The sequence below is a fragment of the Gopherus evgoodei genome, chromosome 4, assembly GCF_007399415.2.
Source record: "Gopherus evgoodei ecotype Sinaloan lineage chromosome 4, rGopEvg1_v1.p, whole genome shotgun sequence".
Classification (NCBI taxonomy): Eukaryota; Metazoa; Chordata; order Testudines; family Testudinidae; genus Gopherus; species Gopherus evgoodei.
In genome coordinates this window covers 25,662,251-25,682,552 of record NC_044325.1, presented here as the reverse complement: position 1 = coordinate 25,682,552, position 20,302 = coordinate 25,662,251, and the positions used below count along the sequence as shown (strand labels likewise).

General features: G+C 40.1%; 1 protein-coding gene across 5 annotated transcripts in view; it reads left to right on the top strand.

Moving 5' to 3' along the window:
• The window catches only part of WDR25 (WD repeat domain 25), a 104,469-nt gene that overhangs the window by 69,095 nt on the left and 15,072 nt on the right, over nucleotides 1–20,302 (top strand). For all 5 annotated transcript variants that reach the window (XM_030558750.1, XM_030558751.1, XM_030558754.1 and 2 more), the window contains exon 4: nucleotides 12,343–12,473. In XM_030558750.1, coding sequence (XP_030414610.1) covers nucleotides 12,343–12,473 — 131 coding nt within the window. The remainder of the gene's footprint in view (nucleotides 1–12,342; nucleotides 12,474–20,302) is intronic.

The following is a 20,302-nucleotide window of genomic DNA, read 5'->3' as shown; positions in this document are numbered from 1 at the left end:
GCACATGCTAAAAACTCAGTTGCGTGTGTTCAAACTGTATTTGTGCATGCAAATTTAGTGTACTCACACAAATCAAAGTGACTTTACGTGCCAAAACATTGATGTGGAAAATTGCTAACAGTCGTAGAAAGAATGTATTGACATTGCTTGGAAATTTGGCTTTGTGCATCTACAAGAAGCATTATATTTACTAACCTACTTTAGGTTTTTCTTAGGTGCCTATCACCATGTTCTTCTATACTAAATTCATAGTATTGATTAAGAGTGGATTTGAGGAGTCTGTTTGTGGAAGCCCAAAGGGATAGTGGAGAAGAGAAGGAAAAGGCAAGAAAATACTACATTAACTGATGCATTTTAATGTTATTAAAAGTAATTTGAGCTCTTGAGAGGAAAGTCACTGTACAGCATATAGTAAGTGCATAGTATTATACATAGTATTCTTGAAGGGAGTAGAAAGCTTTGAATTTGTTGACATAGAAATCCCTTGTCCTTGCTTCAGGAAATGGAAATGACAGACATAAGGTAATGTATAGCCCAATCTTGCAGTCTTCATGCAAGCAACACTCCCTCTATATTCAATGGAAGTTTTGCATGTGTAATGGCTATAGGATGGAGACCATGGGGCGAGGAGGGAGGTTCAATTGATGACATGCAAAGAAAGTCAGTACAGAGTTCACTCCTGCTTTAGTGTGGTTCAAAATAGAGCATTTGCTTCATTTTTTTTAAACTCAGTCTGTCTAAAAGTTATCTATTAGTCTGAGGTCCAAATGATAGGCTCTGACTTTTAGTATGGCTTTCTTTAAAATGGTCATTCATATGCTGTAAAGTAAAGGCTTGATCCCGCAAGCCCTTAAATAGGAATTTAAGATTACACATGTGAGTAGTCCCATTGACTTCTACGGGTATATTTATGTGAGTAAAATTACCCATGTACTTAAGCTATTGCAGGATGCAGGACTAATACTGTGCTATAAGTTTTGGAACTTTAATATTAGATCAAAAACACAACTGAACTGCTCTATTACTTTTGATCAGTGTTTCTTAAATGTACTTTTGTCACCTTTCCAGATTTTTCAACAATATACAAAACCTACGAAAATGGTTATATACAAAAAAGGCACTTCTGTCCTTTTTCAGGGACATATTTCAGTGAACAAATTACATTCTAGTGCAGTGAATATAACAGTGAACATAAACAATAACATTTCTCTCACACACATTTACTGTAGAAAGCAGTGGAAAATATGTTCTCTACAAAATCTCTAAGGTTCTTTATTGCTGTTTTTCTCTGCCCTATTTTAGATATAATTTTTCATTAGAAAAATGCAGCTCTTCTGTTTGCTTTACTAATAATATCACATTTGTGAAACCTTTACATATTCCATGAATCAGTTAGAGAAAATGTTCCGGTTATTCAATCATTCCTTGCTGCTATCTATTTTTTGTTCCTCCCGTTAACAGTTGAGTTCATCCATAATTTACATAGATATAACCACATATTCTATGACTGCATCAAAGATTATGTTTCCAGAAAGTTAGCAGTAAAGTTTTAAAACAAGTTTGCAGAAAGTATATGCCTGCTCCTATGTATCACTTGTTATTTACGCCTCATACACTTTTTAAACTACTGGCCATTATTTTTAGATGTAATTCGTATGCTCGGCAAACTTTAGTAGGCTAATACTGTTTTTCTTTACATTTCTATATCTGTGTGTTTATGCATAGCTATATATATATATATATATATATATATATATATATAATATATATATATATATATTAGTGAATATTTATATATTAGTACAAGTCACAAAAGGAATGCTGCAAACACATATGGAGAATTCTAGCAAAGATAACATTATTTTCATGCCATGGATACCATTCAGTCCTTCATATTATGGCAGAGACATTGCTCCAGGATGTTCAGGAGTTCTTTACTAAGTGCACTTCAAATTGCCTAGCATAGCAATTACATTACAGCTCATGAATTTTATATGCACCTCCCTCATAAGTACATTGGGTCACTTAATACCCTGTTTTGTGCTACTAAGATTACATCTAGCTTTAAAGGAAACTTCAAATTACTTAAAGTAGTTTTTTAAATTTGATGGGTTTTTTTTTTACTTGTTTTATTTTATAAAGCTGTGTAGAGTCCCTTAGTAGTAATACTTTGCACTGCCAAGTGGGGGACATAGGTTTGATTTCTTGTCTTGGTGGTCCTGCTGACATAGTTTATGATTGTTTATTTTTTATTTATGAGAGAGTCAGTTTTAGAAGTCACAGGTGATAATCCCAGCAGGGTTGATGTAGCTCTCCAACTTTATTATGAAGAATGAATATTATGCAAATTACTGTGTAAGAATCTTTCAGAAGATACCTCAAGAAACAGTGGCGTGATTTTTGAAAAGGTACTCTGTGCCTTTGAGAACGAAGCTGCAAGATTTTCAGTAGTACGATTTTGTTTAAGTGTCCTTGAGAAAAAAAAATCCTCCCAGCCATTGTTGAGTAGTAACATTCTGCGTACTGTTCATCTGTCACCTTCCACTTGAGATGTGACCACCTTTCATTGGTTTTGTATACAAAGTGTGTAAAGTGCTTTGGGAAGAAAAAGAATGAAAATATTATTTATTAACATGGAATTATTCTGAAGGGTGGGCAGCTCCTCAGCTGGAAAAATCTATACAATATCTCCAATATTCACAGTTTTAGATTCATTTGAAAGATTAAAAAGTTTTAATAATTTAAATCCATCTGGATAGCTGGACAATAAGCCTTTGTCCTCATTTAGCAGGTTTTTAAAGATGTACAGAATCTAAGACACATTACCTAGGGAGTATTTCCAAAAATGTTACACTATTCTTCAATATAGTATGACCATTTGAAAAACTCACCAGAAGTGGAATTTTCAAATGTGCTGAACCCCAGGCTAATTCTGCTCCCAGTAAAGGCAATGAGAGTTTTACCATTGATCTCAGTGGCAGCAAAGTTAGGTGAATGTAAGAGAGTTCTCTGAAAACATCCACTCAGTATGCAGCAGCAGTCCAAAAAGCTAACAATGTTTGGAATCATTAGGAAAGGGATAGATGATAATACAGAAAATATCATATTGCCTGTATATAAATTCATGGTATGCCCACATCTTGAATACTGCATGCAGATCTGGTTGCCCCATCTCAAAAAAGAGATATTGGAATTGGAAAAGGTACAGAAAAGGGCAACAAAAATGATTAGGGGTATGGAACAGCTTCCGTATGAGGAGAGTAATAAGACTGGGACTTTGCAGCTTGGAAAAGAGATGACTAAGCTGGGATATGATAGAGGTCTGTAAAATCATGACTGGTGGAAAGTGAATAAGAAAATGTTATTTACTCATTCTCATAACACATAAACTAGAGGTCACCAAATGAAATTAGTAGGCAGCAGGTTTAAAACAAACAAAAGGAAGTATTTCTTCCCACAATGCACAGTCAACCTGTGGAACTCTTTGCTAGGGGATGTGAAGGCCAAGACTATAACAGGGTTAAAAAAAGAACTAGATAAGTTCATGGAGGATAGGTCCATCAATGGCTATTAGCCAGGATGGGCAGGGATGGTGTCCCTAGCCTCTGTTTGCCAGAAGCTGGGAATGGGCAACTGGGTGGATTACTTGATGATTACCTGTTCTGTTAATTCCCTCTGAAGCACTTGGCATTGGCCACTGTTGGAATACAGAATCCTGGACCATTGATGTACCATTCGTCTGACCCAGTATGGCCATTCTTATGTTCTTATGAATACAGAATACTTTTGAAATCCCACCATAATTGGTGACATACTGTTACACTGGCAGGCACCCTCCCTTCCTTGGCCCATTCCCTACACCAGAAGTAGAAAGAGGCCAACTCTACTCTGTAAAATGGAAGTATTCTGTAAGGGCCAGTTACACTCCTTTTATGACCTCATTATTCCAGAACAGCATAAATGGGCTGCAGCATATGGGAGAATGGGACATTTTGTCACGTCAGTGTGTCTGGACAGGACCAAACCGTGTTTAAGAATCATGCTAGAGGCCTGCAAAGTCCTCTGTGCAAAAAGTGACAATAATCAATCATAACAGATGCAAATTAAAAGTTGTCTTGTGTCATCAATACTATTTTTTAATTTGTGGGTTTCATTTAAAAATAATAGAACAAAGCCCCCACTATGAGGCTGTATTTTACAAGGTTGTAAAAATATGGATATAATGATGAAGTAACCAACAATAATAAAGAGACAAAATATGGAAAAACTAAAGCTAAATTAATTCTAGCAATAAGTTATATCTATGGTAAAATTGTTTAGCAAGATTTGATCCTTTTGATTTGATCTTTATTTTGGGTGAAATCTTGGCCTCACTGAATAGATATCAAAACTCACCATTCAGAAAAAAAATCATCTTTGCAGGAACAAAGATCTACAATGAAGTACATTATCAAAAAGCCTCATGTTCCCTACAGTCTCAGAATGGACTGAATCTTTGTTATGCAGACAACAGGAACTTAAATACAGTGAATATATACGTTCACTGGAACATGTGCATTTTCTGTTTTATGTCGCAAGCAGCTTTAATTTTCAGTTTATTAACTAAAGGGTGAAGTTACTTTAACTCCTATTGACGTCAGTGTGAGATGGGAGAGCTCTGCAGAGCTATTAAGAAATAGCACCTCACTAAATCTGGCCCTGGAAAAATTTTACTGTGAATTTTAATGTTACTAGTAGCTTAATAATTGTAAACAAAAGTGGACAAACTATTTGCGCAGAAAATACACCTCTACCCCGATATAATCCACCCAGTTGCCCATTCCCAGCTTCTGGCAAACAGAGGCTAGGGACACCATCCCTGCCCATCCTGGCTAATAATCAGGAGCCAAAAAATCTTACCGCGTTATAGGTGAAACCGCATTATATTGAACTTGCTTTGATCCGCCGGAGTGCACAGGTGCCCCCCCATTCCCCCTCTGGACCACTGCTTTACCATGTTATATTTGAATTCGTGTTATATTGGGGCACGTTATATCAAGGTATTGATGTATATCAATGGTTACTTCTAGGGTGCTGGACTGACAGCAAATTAAATTTATGATGATCTTTCTTAGCTGTTTCTATTGTGAGTGTTGAACAGTTAATATGTTGAACATGAATCTGTCAGTATAGTTCCCTGTCAGTTGACACAGTATCCATTACTGGGTAATGAGCTTAGATGAACATATAGACTGACTGTCATATGAAGTATTGGTATGGGATATTTGAACAAAAATCAAAAGCTATAAGTAATGGAAGTAATGGCCCTTTGTGATGCTGGATGGGCATCCATGGAAATTTCTGATCATTCAAAGCAGTGGTTCTCAACCAGGGGTACACATACCCATGAGGGTATGCAGAGATCTTCCAGGGGGTACGTCAACTCATCTCGATATATGCCTAGTTTTACGACAGGGTATATAAAATGCACTAGCAAAGTCAGTACAAACTAAAATTTCATATAGACAATGACTTGTTTATACTTCTCTATATAATATACACTGAAATGTAAGTACAATATTTATGTTCCAACTGATTTATTTTAAAATTATATGGTAAAAATGAGAAAGTAAGCAATTTTTCAGTAGTAATGTGCTGTGAATGACACTTTGTATTTTTAGTTCTGATTTTGTAAGCATGTAGTTTTTAAGTGAAGTGAAACTTGGGGGTACACAAGACAAATCAGACTCCTGAAATGGGTACGATAGTCTGGAAAGGTTGAGAGCCACTGATTTAAAGTGTTCACAAAGTAGCATTATGAAGTACATCTCAAAAAGGTACAGTAAGCTTGAGGTGTCTGTAGTGTGACAAAGAAAAATAAACTGCAACAAGACTAGCAAAAACCAAAGCCAAATCTAATGGGAGGGAGTAGGGATAACAAAAAATATAATTGCACTGTTGTGGTGATGGATGAAGTATAAAAGCTTGACTATAATAGGATGAAAATCGGGGAAAATGACTGCTCAGAAAGTGTTCCTGAGATCAAAAAGCATGAATATTTTTCATAAAATATGATGTCAAGTAGAGACCACATAACAGGTATACCTCTATAATAGAATACAATTTTAGTAGCATCAGTAACACTATATATTGGTTTAGGAAAGGAAAAGAATAACTACACTGAATATTTAGTTAGGTCAGAATGTAATTAGCTTGGTTGGAATTTAGCATGGTGTCACTCCCATACTCTAGCAAATAGTGCCATGGGATCTTTAATGAATACAAGTACAGTAATTCCTCACTTAACGTTGTAGTTACGTTCCTGAAAAATGCGACTTTAAGTGAAACGATGTTAAGTGAATACAATTTCTTCATAAGAATTAATGTAAATGAGTGGGTTAGGTTCCAGGGAAATTTTTTTCACCAGACAAAAGACTCTCTCACACACACACACACACACACACACACACACACACACACACACACACACACACACACACACACACACACACACACACACACAAGTTTTAAACAAACAATTTAATACTGGTACACAGTGATGATGATTGTGAAGTTTGGTTGAAGTGGAGGAGTCAGAGGGTGGGATATTTCCCTTACTGCTAAGTGATGAACTAGCAGTTGGCTGAGCCCTCAAGGGTTAACTATCTCACTCTGCAAAGCAGCAAGAATGGAGGGAAATATGTGCATTTCCCCTTTAAGTACAGTGCCCTGTTAATTAGATCAGCTTGCTGAGACCGCAGCTGCTGCTGTCCTGAGCCCTGGTGTGTCCCCCCCTGCTCTATAGAAGATGGGGTAAACAGGAAGTAAGGAATTAAGGGGGAGGGGGACACCCTGACATTAGCCCCCCCTCTTCCTTCCCTCCCCCCGCACAGCAGGCAGGAGTCTCGGGGAGCAGCTCCAAGGGAGAGGGCAGGAGCAGCACATGGCAGTGGGGAGAGGGACAGCTGCAATTACTAGCCTGCTGGGCAGCTGCTGTACAGGGAACAAGCCCCCACCAGCTAGCTGCAACAGGCTGCTCTTCCTGCAAGCAGTAGACAAAGCAGGCAGCTGCCAAACAGCGTTAGAAGGGAGCATTATGCAACTTTAAACGAGCATGTTCCCTAATTGATCAGCAATGTAAGAACGAAACAATGTTAACCAGGATGACTTTAAGTGAGGAGTTACTGTAGTTGGGTCATTTTTACATTTAATCTGAAAATGGTTCCTCCAATAGTTCAATGACCTAAATCCTTTCCCCTTACCATATACCTGCTGTAACACTCTAACAGTGCAAATGGCACTTGCAGTTGTAGGGGCAATGATCTGGTAAACGATGAGGTGGCAAAATTGGCAGAAAATACAAAATTACTCATGGTAGTTAAATCCAAAATAGACTGTGAAGAGTTACAAAGAGATCTCACAAAACTGGGTGACTGGGCAACAAAATAGCAGATGATCTTCAGTGTTGATAAATAAAAGGAATGCACATTGGAAAACATAATCCCAACTATACATACAAAATGATAGGATCTAAATTAGCATGAAAGAAATCTTGGAGTCCTTGTGGATAGTTCTCTGAAAACATCTGCTCAATGGGTAGCGGCAGTCAAAAAAGCTAACAGAATGTTAAGAACCATTAGGAAAGGGATAGATAATAAAACAGTAGATATCATAATGTCAATACATAAATCCATGGTACGCCCACACCTTGAATATTGCATGCAGTTTCTGGTCACTCCATCTCAAAAAAAGATATATTAGGGTTGGAAAAGGTGCAAAATGAGGCAACAAAATTGATTAAGGTTATGGAACAGCTTCCATATGAGGAGAGTATCAGAGGGGTAGCCGTGTTAGTCTGGATCTGTAAAAGCAGCAAAGAATCCTGTGGCACCTTATAGACTAACAGACGTTTTGGAGCATGAGCTTTCGTGGGTGAATACCCACTTCCTCAGATGCATATGAGGAGAGATTATAAAGTCTGGGACTATTCAGCTAGGAAAAAAGATGACTAAGGGAGGATATGATAGAGGTCTATACAATCAAGAATGATGTGGAGAAAGTGCATAAGGAAGTGTTATTTACTCCTTCACATAACACAACAACTAGGGGTCACCCAATGAAATTAATAGGCAATAGGATTAAAAGAAACAAAAGGAAGTACTTCTTCATACAACACACAGGCAATCTGTGGAACTCATATACCAGAGGATGTTGCAAAGGCCAGAATTGTAATGTGTTCAAAAAAAATTAGGTAAGTTCATGGAGGATAGTTCCATTAGTGGCTACTAGCCAAGATGGTCAGGAATGCAACCCCGTGCTCTGGGTGTCCCTGGCCACTGATTGCCAGAACCTGGGAGTGGATGACAGGGGATGGATCACTCAATGATTGCCCTGTTCTGTTAATTCCCTCTGAAGCATCTGACATTGGCCACCGCTGGAAGACAGGATATTGGGCTAGATAGCCTATTGGTCTGACCCAGTATGGCCATTCTTATGGAATCTTCAGATGGTTAATAGCTAGCTTTATGCCACCTTCTCCCCACCCCTGTTGGTTAAAGAGGTGGGGTGGGGTAAGTAGAGGTGGTGAGCACCTGCAGTGCTTCATTCTCAGCCCTTGGGGCAGTTCTTAGGGGATCACTCTAACCCAGCACAACTTAGAGTCCAACTCCCTGCTCAAAGCAGGACCAATCCCCAGACAGATTTTTGCCCCAGATCCCTATAATGGCCCCCTCAAGGATTGAACTCACAACCCTGGGTTTAGCAGGCCAATGCTCAAAGAAGAATGTAGGTTTTCTCTGTGGAAGAGAACATTACCAGAAATTGTGTCTCAGTTCAGCTAAGAAACAAACGACAAAATATCTTTGTTAGGGATCAACAAAGGAGATTAAAAAAACCCTTCTGCATTTAGTTTAACAAAAGACAACTTTTCTCCATATAAGTAGTGTATTATTTTATTAATAAAAGTTGGACTTGGGAAGAATGGAAATGAACTATATATCTTTTTCCCCCCGAAGTTGCTCTTTGAGGTATGAGATGTGAAACCTTCATTGTAATATTATATATCTTCTTTTTATATTTTCATAGTCTTCTAAAATATAATTAACAAGATGTTGCTAGAGGTCATAAAATAACTGACCACAAATGGAAAACCTATTCTTAAAATTAGAGTTAAATGTTCCAAAAACAAAAGTTAAGTTGCCTATTGTATTTATGCAAAAAGTACACAAAATTGCATATAAAATGGACCAGAATTAAATACCCCCGCACTCTTTTTGTTTATTTAGTTTCTTGTTTTAAAAATATATTTTAAAAGTGAATATTTTGCAGGCTTCCTCTTGTTTAACAAAAAAGTTCATATTCAACTTTTCCCACTCTTTAATCACTTGAGATAAATTTCTTATTTTCCTATTTTTTTGCTGTCTAATAATTTGTTTTGTTCTTTATATCTGACAACATTTTAGATATCTGATTATTAAATCATTGTGTGTTTGTTATGGTAACAATGATCCGCTGTTATTCAGCACATTTAACCAGAGTTGTTAGCTAGCCATTTTGCTTCCCATGTGTTGGAAGGTTCTGCATACAAGATCCCATACTAATCAAGATCCTTCGAAGGCAGAAGGTCAAGCTGAGGAATGTAGCAGCTATTAGATGGAGATGGTGGCCTAGATGAGAGTAATCTCTTGCTACGTTGGTACTACCATTGTCCTCCTTACTTATGAGTATCTCCTCTCTTCCTTCTCCTGTCCTTGGGGAAGTTGCAGGTTTCCAGGAGGGAAAGCCACTAGGAGTGGCGTGCAACTTTGGAAGGAAGGACTGCTGGCCTGCTAACCCACAATTCTTTCTTTCTTTATTTTTCAAAGACCTTTGTTGGATGGGTGCTTTCCCTGTCAGTGTTTACAGGAGCCCTTAAAATTTTGGGTTGACAGTCTGTCAGGCAACAATAAGCAACCATCCAACCCCCCCAGCTGCAGCAGGGAGCAGCATATTTTGTTTTGTATTGTTTTGGTTTTTTCTGCTTTTCTGCTCTGGCTCTGAGTGAGCATGCATAATGAAATCTCATTCTTTTTGAGAAAGTGACTCAGAATGGCTTCTTGTAAAACCTCCTTACCATGTAAGATTGGCTGATCCAGTCAGGGAGTCAGGATCAATTCCTATGTCAAAACCAACCAGATCAGCTCCAGAGTGAAGAAAGTAGTGTGAAATTTTATTACATTTTTCCTTTCAACCTAATAGCAAAGAAATGTTCACATTATGATTTTTATAGAACAAAAAATTGTACATTATTAAAGATAATTGGTCTGAAAGTCTGATTTGCCATACAACTGGTGAGATGCACATTTTTAAGGTGCTCTCATCATATTTTAAGGTGAACAGGGGCCCTTGACTTACTCAGTGATCTGGAAAAGTGTGAAAACAGTGAAATGGCAAAGTTTGCAGACAATACAAAACTACTCAAGATAGTTAGAGCCAAAGTTGACTATGAAGAGTTACAAAGGGATCTCAGAAAACTGGGTGACTGTGCAACAAAATGGCAGATGAAATTCACTGTTCATAAATGCAAAGTAATGCACATTGGAGAACATAAACCCAACTGTACATACACAATGATGGGGTCTAAATTAGCTGTTACTGCTCAAGAAAGAGATCGTGTCATCATGGAAACATCTGCTCAATGAGCAGCGGCAGTCAAAAAAGCTACCAGGTGTTCGGAATCATTAGAAAAGGGATAGATAAGAGGATGGAAAATACCATAATGTCAGTATATAAATCCATGGTATGCCCACACCTTGAATACTGGGTGAAGTTCTGGTCACCGCATCTCAAAAAAGATATATTAGAATAAGAAAAAGTACAGAGAAGGGCAACAGAAATCATTGGGGGTATGGAACAGGTTCCATATGAGGAGAGTAAAAAGACTGGGACTGTTCAGCTTAGAAAGAGAGACAGCTAAGGGGGGATATGATAGAGGTCTACAAAATCATGAATAGTGTGGAGAAAGTGAATAAGGAAGTGTTATTTATTCCTTCATGTAACACAAGTTCCAGGGGTCATTCAATGAAACCTCTTTATATAATGCAGAGTTAACCTGTGGAACTCATTGCCAGGAGATGTTGTGAAGACCAGAAGTACACCTGGGTTCAAAAAAGAATTAGATAGCCAAGCTATCCTCCATGAACCTATTAGCCAAGATGGTCAGGGACAAAACCCCACTCTCTGAGTGTCCCTAAACCTCTGACTGCCAGTAACTGGGACTGGACAGCAGTAGATAGATCACTTGATAATTGTCCTGTTGTGTTCATTCCTTCTGAAGTATCTAATACCAGGCAGTGTCAGAGAACAGGATGCTGGGTTGAATGGACCATAGTTCTGACCCAGTATGGCCACTCTTGTGTTCTTATGTTAGTGCACACCGTCTAATATATTCTCGATTTATGTGGTCGTTATATATTCCTGAATGCAGATACCATGTGTAATACAATAGAATATAAAATTTGAAATTGTGAAAATTTAAATGCATTTAGCTTAGGATATGTTGCTATTTCAGAATAGTATTGCAGTGAATGTACATTATCATGAATTTGATAAATATAACAGCAATGAACTGGAGATAATACCTACACATTCATGTAGCTGAATTTCCTGTGGTATTAATGTATGAATTATATAATTTGGAAGTGCTGTTTGCAAGACAATTACTATTAAACCACAGGATCCTTTGAAGATTACTATACACAATTAAATTTAGAGAACATGGTATCCATGGGAACTGATATTGCCTTAGAATGAGGGGGTATGCAAATTATTTTCTGCTGTAAGGGCAAAATTCACAAGCAAGCAAAATCCAAGAGGAAAAGTATGTGGCTGGCCAGATGGAATTCCACTCCCTGCAACATACATGCGGGCCACAGGGTTTCAATGCAGCCCCTTCTGTAGCTGCTGAAATAAGAAGCACAGTTCTTCTGCACAGGAGTACCCCTCCGTGGGATCTGCATATGTAACTCCTGCATTCCATCCTATCCAGGACCACTGTGGAACCCCCATCCACAGTGTGCAAGTGACCCAGAAGTCTCTCTGCATATCCATTCTGCCCTGTTCTTGTCTGTGCACGGGCACTGCCCAGCAAATGGCGTAGCAGGCCAGGAGTAGGATGAATTTCACCTAAATGGAATAAAGTTAATTCAATTTTTTACAATCCCATGTGTTTATGCTACAATTTACATGTTGACTTTTGGCAGCCTACATTTTATTTTAATATTTATTTGCTACATAAAAATTCAGTATTCTGTTTAATTAAACTATTATTCATGTTCAAATTTTAACCCTGTTCTCTTTTTATTTTATTTTATTTTTTTATTTTAGGGACACAGGTATTTAGCAGCAAAAATGAATTTAGGATCAGCACACTAAAGTTTCATCTTTCTGACCCTAATATTTTTATTTGTGGAGGATTCAGCCCAGAAGTTAAAGCCTGGGATATAAGGAATTGTAAGGTAACAGATATCTGATTCATTTCTTGTTCGCCAGATTATTTTAACTTGTCTGATATAGATGCATTCTGAAGGGTGGGGAAGTATGGGTGGCTAATAGGACTTTTTTTGGAGGGGGAGGGAATAACTGGAACTCTCTCTCTCTCTCAAATTTATTTTTAATTATCCACCATATGTTACTACCAGAACAATAGTTGAGTTTTTCTGTCATTTGAAATTTATATTCTGATGTCTCTGTTGGGGGATTCAGGCAATATTTATATTTTCACTACCTACCCAACCAATGGGGCTCTTTTAACTCTTCCATACGCGGACTCAAAGTGTGAGACATCATCAAGTGGGGTCAGGAGGTGTTCATGGGCACCTGGACCACTGCTTGTTCTCATTTGAATTCCACCTTACAACCCAAGAGTGCTCAAGAGCATTGCAGTACAGGTATAAGCTTTTCCTTGGAGGCTGAGAATATTCCCACTTTGATGTTTCTAAGTACAAGTTCTGAAGTCCTTTGGTCACACTTAATGTCTGATCTCTTAACAGGCAGCACATTTTACAGTCCACAGTACAGGATACTGTGAAGTTCACAATAGCTGAATGATGTATTTCTGTGTCATTAGTTGACCATATTTTTTCTTTCCTGGAACTAGAGTTTCATGTTTAGAAGCTATTTTAAGTAATATGTGGAACAATGAAGAACTAAGGATTGGTAATCTTTGTAGACTGATCCCAAGGCAAATCATAATAATTGTGAGACATTTTGTGCACACCTTTTTTTAGTAGTCTGACTGTAATTAAGAGATAATACTACTCTCCCACCATGTTAACAAGCAGTAATCCAGTTCCCAGAAATGATTAGTTTATTGTAAAAAGCGAAATTAACTGTTGTAAGGCATTTTAAAAATTAGTGTTCAGGTTGTGGGCTCAGAGGCACACCAGGACAAAGGAACTTGTCTACACCTGCTCCTAACAGGCACCGTTTTCAGATATGATTGTCTGCTTTGTTCTCTGAGACATAATTAGATATGTGTGGAAGTTCTTCAGTCAGGAAAGCACCCAAATAAGCAATTTGTTAAAAATATCTAATTTTAACTTGGAACATGCAGCAGTTAATCAGTGTGGAAAGTGTAAGGAGTGGCGTGGGTTGGAAATGGATATTGAGCTTCCTGTTGGAATGTTTGTTTTAAAAACTAATCTTTATGTTTATTGTTATTGATTAAAAAACAGCAGTCTGTAGTTTACAGTCCTATCCATGCAATAGTTTCAAAGTGGACCATCATAGTTTCTTCTCTTTCCTATTGATTTTAAAATGTAGTGTTTTGAATTAGGGAAGAATGTTTGTACTGGGTGATGTGTGGATAGTCACAACTGAATGGTGCCATCAGGGACTTTTATCTGCCTGAGCAGTCTGAAAGTGGAAAAATCAGGGACGAGTTCTGTGTTTTTGATTGATAATGAATAGGGCTTTGTGTCTGTCATGGAGATGGCAGAAGTCACGGATTCTGTGACTTTCCGCAACCTCCGTGACTTCTGCAGCGGCCAGTGTGGCTGACCCCAGGGCCTCCCAAGCAGCTGGCCCCAGGGACAGCTACACTTGCCATTGCTGGAGCAGCTCCGCAGCCAGCTGCTTGGGCAGCTCCACAGCCAGCTGCACCAGTGCTTGGGCGGTTTTGGGCAGCTGGCCCCGGGGACCACCTGAGCAGTGGCCAGTGCGGCTGGCTCCAAGGACTGCCTGAGACGCGGTCCCAGGGCAGCAGGAGCAATGGCAGATGGGCGGCCCTGGGCGTGACCGGAGTAGCCATTGCTTGGTGGCTCCCGGCAGCTGGTGCTACTGGCCCCTGCCCCCTCCAACAGGGCTGTCCGTGACTTTTACTAAAGAACCCATGACTAAATTGTAGGCCTTAGTTATGAGCTTTCACTTGTAGCATAATATCTAATGTCTAATAAATACAAATATACGTATCATTTTTGCAAAGCCTCCAGTTACTTTTCAAAGTGTCAGTTTGCCATAAAACAGTGTGTTGATTAGACATTAATTATTATTTAATGCATCCTGCCCCATAACATTTGATATTTCAATACTGATCCCTTTTCACATATATTAGCTTCTTTATTATTCATGTGAGACAGTAAGCATACTCTTTTTTCTTTTCTGTCTTATACTCTTATGATCATATTCAAGATTGGATAAAGTGTCCTGCCCGGTATTTCACTTTTTGTTCTATTCTAATATGTTCCATATACTCTTAAAATAAAATGGGTGGCTGGGACCTCCTCCCACCTAGTCACAATTGTGATGCAAAGGTCCTGCAGATATGTATAGTGTTTTCATCTTCATTCATTATAAGATCTTTCCATGGTATTCTTGGTCTTACAAATTTGCTGCAGCTTTGCCTATTTTGCCTCAAATTGTATCTTCAAGTGTTTCAAATTGTCATTCAGCTTCAAGGAGCAGCCGATGGCTGTGTGGACGAAGAAATTAATTTTTTTTTAATATTTCCTTCATTACATCCCCGATAGCCTTTCTGAGAAGAATTCTTCTGTCAACCTAGCTGCTGCCTCTCAGAGAGGTAGTTTTACTACAGCGACAGAAACACCTCTTCTGTTGCTGTAGTAAGTGTCTACACTACAGTGCTACAGCATTGTAACTGCAGCTATGCCACTGTAGTCCTTGTAGTCTGACTCTAGAATACACATTTTATACATTGGATTCTCAGTTTCAGTGGTCATTCTTCAGAGCATACTGTTTGCGTTTAATGTGCTGACTTTTCCATTTGCGCATCTTAAACTTACATTTCCAGGGCCAAATAGCCATCATATTTTGAATGTTCTTTACACAACCTGAAATTTATCTGACTCCTGCTCCTGGAATTTTGTGTTGCGCTCTGGGAACATATTACAGGAAGAATAGTGACACAGTGAGGGGTGTTCACAGAAGAGCAATTTATGTGGAAAATATTAGCTACATAGGTGTATAAAAAATGTGACAAAGGGATTGCTTTTTGTGAGAATAGCTGTAAATATGAGTTATTATTAATTAATTGTCCAAGAATTAATATATACCAAAAGAGGAATTTTAAGTCTTAGAAGTAGTGATATATAATGGAAGGTTTGTTACAGTCTTTCACACACTGAAACCTGGAGCAATAGATAGCAAGTTGGCTAACTAGAAACAAAAATGTCAAATCTATGCTATATCAAAAACCATATGAAACATTGAAGGACAAGTTTTGCTGCTCTTGCATATGCTGAGTAGTGCCTTTCTCCACAAGACATCTTATTGATTTTGAGTGTAGAGTAAGGTACTACTCAACATGAGGAAGGGTGGCAAAATCTGGCCTTTAGTTAATATGTTTTAAAGCCAACATAAAGTGGAAATCTTCACTGTAAAGCCAACCAGTGTTTCATAGAGAACTGCATGGTTGTAGGCCGCCGCTTGTTAACAGCTTGATTAATGGTAAAGTATACACACACACACACCCCTCAGAAGTGCACAAGCTAGTTATCTAAACTCATATAGTGAAGAAAGAACAAAGGGGTACTAATGCAGAGTTAGAGATTTAGTATACAGCTATTTCATTCTGCTGGTGTTGAAGCAAGCTTTGTCTATGTAGAACCAATTATTCAAATGACTTTATATTGCTGTATAATGGGCTGATTAAATAAGGTTATGAAACCATTGGAGAGGTATAAAGACTTCACATGGAGACTATAACATTTCAAAATGAAATTTTTAAAATGAGCTGCCATGTCAGAAGGAACACAGAGCTGTGTGTTGTCAGCCAAGGAGACTACACCACACTGAACGAAAGGGCCCAGTCATGGGGTTCTCTGCTCACTTCTGGGATACCTCCTTGTGGCTCTGTCTGGGGAATAGCTCTGCCTGGTCTGACACCCCTTTCTGTCTCTCTTTCATGGTGAGACCCATCTCACACTCCAGGAGTCGAGTGCCTTCTCTTCCTGACTTAGGAGTGGGACACTCCCTCTTCATTGCTTGGCCCTCCAGCCAGGTCACTATAGTTTTTCCCTTCCTGGGGTATCAGAGTCTTTCCATTCAAACTGTCTCAGGCAGTCTTCTAATTCACTGCCTAGATTGCGCCACTTCCCCAGAGACGAGTAGGGGAACCCTGGCCTGCCCATTATTCCAGGTTCCAGCTCAGGACGCTCAAATCAGCAGCCTAATCTTCCTTCAGGTGTGGCCTATCAGGTTACTTAACCCCTTCTAAGCCAGACTAACCCTTTTGGGGCAAGCGTGTCACAGGCCCCACAGGAGCTTTGCAAAGACCTCAGAGCTGAAGCTGCCAGAACAGAAGGGCCAGAAACGTCCCACCCCCAAACACACAGTAATTCAAAGAGATTTTAAAATATAAAACCACGAGTTATCCTGTTTCTTCACTTGGCTATGAAAAGGAGATTCAAGAAGCCCAACTCAAATGCCAGTTGGATTGCCTCATCTCCTTGCAGGAAGCATACTCGATGTTCAGTGGTCCACCTATTTACACTGACTAAAACTTGGCATCATCACTGATCCATTTCACAGGCAGGAAACACCTGGATAGAATAAGGGAGTGAGACCTGGATATTTTGGCTCGGCTCCAAGGGCCCCTTTTATTTTCAGCAGCAGACTTCTCACAGCTGGGTTAAATCTTTTTCTTTTAGGGAACACAGTGATAATATCAGAACAAGACTAGAGCTGTGATACCACTTTCAACTAACACTACTTTCAACTGAGCTGAAGTTTCTACATATCTCAAGAGACCAGCCGTTGTGAACTGTCAGATTGAGCTGAGGAATTTATTTACACACATTGGTTTCATTTGATGAGTAACAATAACTTTTATATGTTGTCAGGTAGGAGAATCCCCACCCACCTCTAGGAAAAGCTACACACTTGTTGTAGAGTCAGGAAGTCACTTCTTAGTCCCAAGAAGTAATTCCTAAACAACACTCCAAGACATTCCAGGGCCCAAATAAGTGTAAGTGTATTTTTTTAAACTTTGTAAGCATTATCAAATAACTGTATTTTGTTTTCCGCAGTGTAGTTGTAGCTGTGTCGGTCCAAGGATATTAGAGAGACAGGGTGGGTGAGATAATATCTTTTACTGGACCAGCTTCTGTTGGTGAGAGAGACTTGTCTCACTTACCAACAGAAGTTGGTCCAGTAAAAGATATTTTGCATCTACCTGGTCTCTTTATTTTATTTTCTGTAATTTTTCCCTTATCTTTAAATTCTAAGAAATGTTTATCTTCCTGTATGACCATTATGTATTGTGTGCCTTACAATGTGTGCCTGTCTGCATACTGAGCCAGGTGCTGATTTAAGAGATTGCAAAATCTACAAAGGCATACACAGGGGAAAAAAACCCAACCAGCAGGATAATAAGGACAATAGCTTGTTCTGATGTATCTGAGGTTGCAAACAGACATCCAGGATATTTCACTGAGGAGACAAGCTGACAGTGTGACTTGTCTCATGAACAGAACACCTCAGCGAAGTTTGGCTGTAAAACACTGGAAGGACTTTGGGTGGGCATTGCTGTATAAGACATGAAAGTATAAAGTTAAGTAAGTTGAGTTTCTAGATGGTTATGATTTTATTGTATACATAACCATTTGTTTCCAATAATTTTACTTCTTATCACGTGAATCTCTATAGTTTAGTTTTTTGCACTATAAACATATCTAAGTGCTGTGTGTCAAGCGGAATGATAATCTGAGATGAAACTGGTAAGCTGGGGTGTATTGCCTCTTTTGAAGCAGTGAGTGTCCAGTGGTAGGAAGGCTCAGGAGTTGGAGTGTGCCGATCACTAGCCTGTAGAGAGACAGAGAGAGCAAGGCCTGCGTAGGCTTCTGTTGCCCATGGCTGAAGGAGTTGGGAAGTTGACCCGTGGCAGACACAGACAAGGCTTCCTTATGCTAAGGGAAGTGATAGCGAGGTACCTTACAAACCAGGGTACTCTGGGAAGCATCACAGTGGCACATTTATAAGAATTCTGAAGTTCTCTTAAGCAAACTGAAATTCAGTGAATTTGTGAGAAGCCTGCTATAGTTAATAAGTCTATTGAATAACTTAACAGTTGTGAGATAGCTTGCATTGGCTCCCTAATTACAATGGTGCATCAGGGCACCATCCCAGGGGTCAGAAAGTCAAGTTCCTTTCAGAGCTCCCTGGCTCCATAGGAGGTGGAATAATTTGTTACATTCATTTAAAAGGTGTAGCATATTTCTCCCCTAATGCTGCCAAGCACCTCTGCTGCCTAATGTGTCCCTTGTTCACTACTGTTGCCAACCCTCCAGGATTGGCCTGGAGTCTCCTAGAATCAGCATCCATCTCCCGGTGACTATTGAAAGCAATCCAGGAGATTTTAATAGGATATTTTAAGAAAACAACATTGTCATGTTAGGAAAAAAAATCTCCCAGAACAGCTTCAGTCAGAGTTGGCAACCCTGTTGTCCACACTTGTGGCAGCATCAGGGCTGCCCAGAGGATTCAGTGGGCCTGGGGCAAAGCAATTTCGGGGGCTCCTTCCATAAAAAATGTTGCAATACTATAGAATACTATATTCTCGTGGGGGCCCCTGTGGGGCCCAGGGCCTGGGACAAATTGCCCCACTTGCCCTGCCCCCCGAGCAACCCTCACTGGCATGTAAAGTACATGTAGCAACACACTGCAATGAAAAGCAGCCTGAATTTACACTGTGGTATGTAGCTATGCATTGCAGTGAAAGGCTCTGGTGGGGGCTGGGGAGGGGACAGAGAGGAACGGCTCCAGCAGTAGGGAAACAGTGGGGACACTACACTGCTCAAAATAGCAGTATAAATGTGGAAGGCACTGCTTGGGGTGTGTAGAGAGCCATTTAGCGTACATACCGTAAAGGTTATGGCATCGCTTTACTCTACTTGCCTAAGCCATGCTTCACATCTGCACTGCTCTTTATACCCATGCTATACTCTATACGCTGCCTTAATATACATCTGGCCTCTGCATGTGGGTTAGCGCCTTGGCTCTGTCTGCTTACATTCCTCTGAGAGTAACTGGGTGGTATCTGGTATAGTGTTCATGCTTCCACAACTCCAGCCAAAAGGTGGAATCTTTCATCAGTCCTGCTACCAGGGCCAGTGCAACCATTTAGGCGTCCTAGGCGGTCGCCTAGAGTGCTAGGATTTGAGGGACGCCATTTCCTTCGGCAGCAACCGTGGCGGCCGATATTCTGCTGCCCCGGTCGCTGCTGGCATTTAGATGGAGGGAGCTGGGGCAGGGGAGCGTGGGAAGGGCTGCCTGCAGCAAGTAAGACGGGGGCAGCATGCAGGGGAATGCCCTGCCCCAGCTCACCCCTGCCCCGCCTCCTCCCCAAGCACGCCATGGCTGCTTCACTTCTCCCTCCTCCCAGGCTTGCGGCGGCTAAGCTGATTGACGCCGCAAGCCTGGGAGGCAGGAGAAGTGAAGCAGCCTCGGTGTGCTCGGGGTGTTCATGTTCGTATGTGGAGCAGGGATGAGCTGGGGTGGGGGCGGTGCCTGAGGGTGGGGGGTGGGGAGCTGCCGCGGGGTGGGGGCGCCTCAGGGCAGGGGGGGGGAGCTGCCACGGCTGGGGTGTGCCTCAGGGCGGGGGCACGGGGGGGGAGGGCGCAAAGTGGAAGTTTCGCCTAGGGTGCGAAACATCCTTGCACCGGGCCTGCCTGCTTCCCTGCATGGTCACATAAGCACTAGTCATAATCTAGCCCTGCATTTTGTATAATGTATATATCCTCATGTTCTTACAGTATATAGGAGCATAACTAGTGTTAATGAGATGAAATTCAGAGAGAATATTTAGGCTGAAATATATAACCAAAAAACT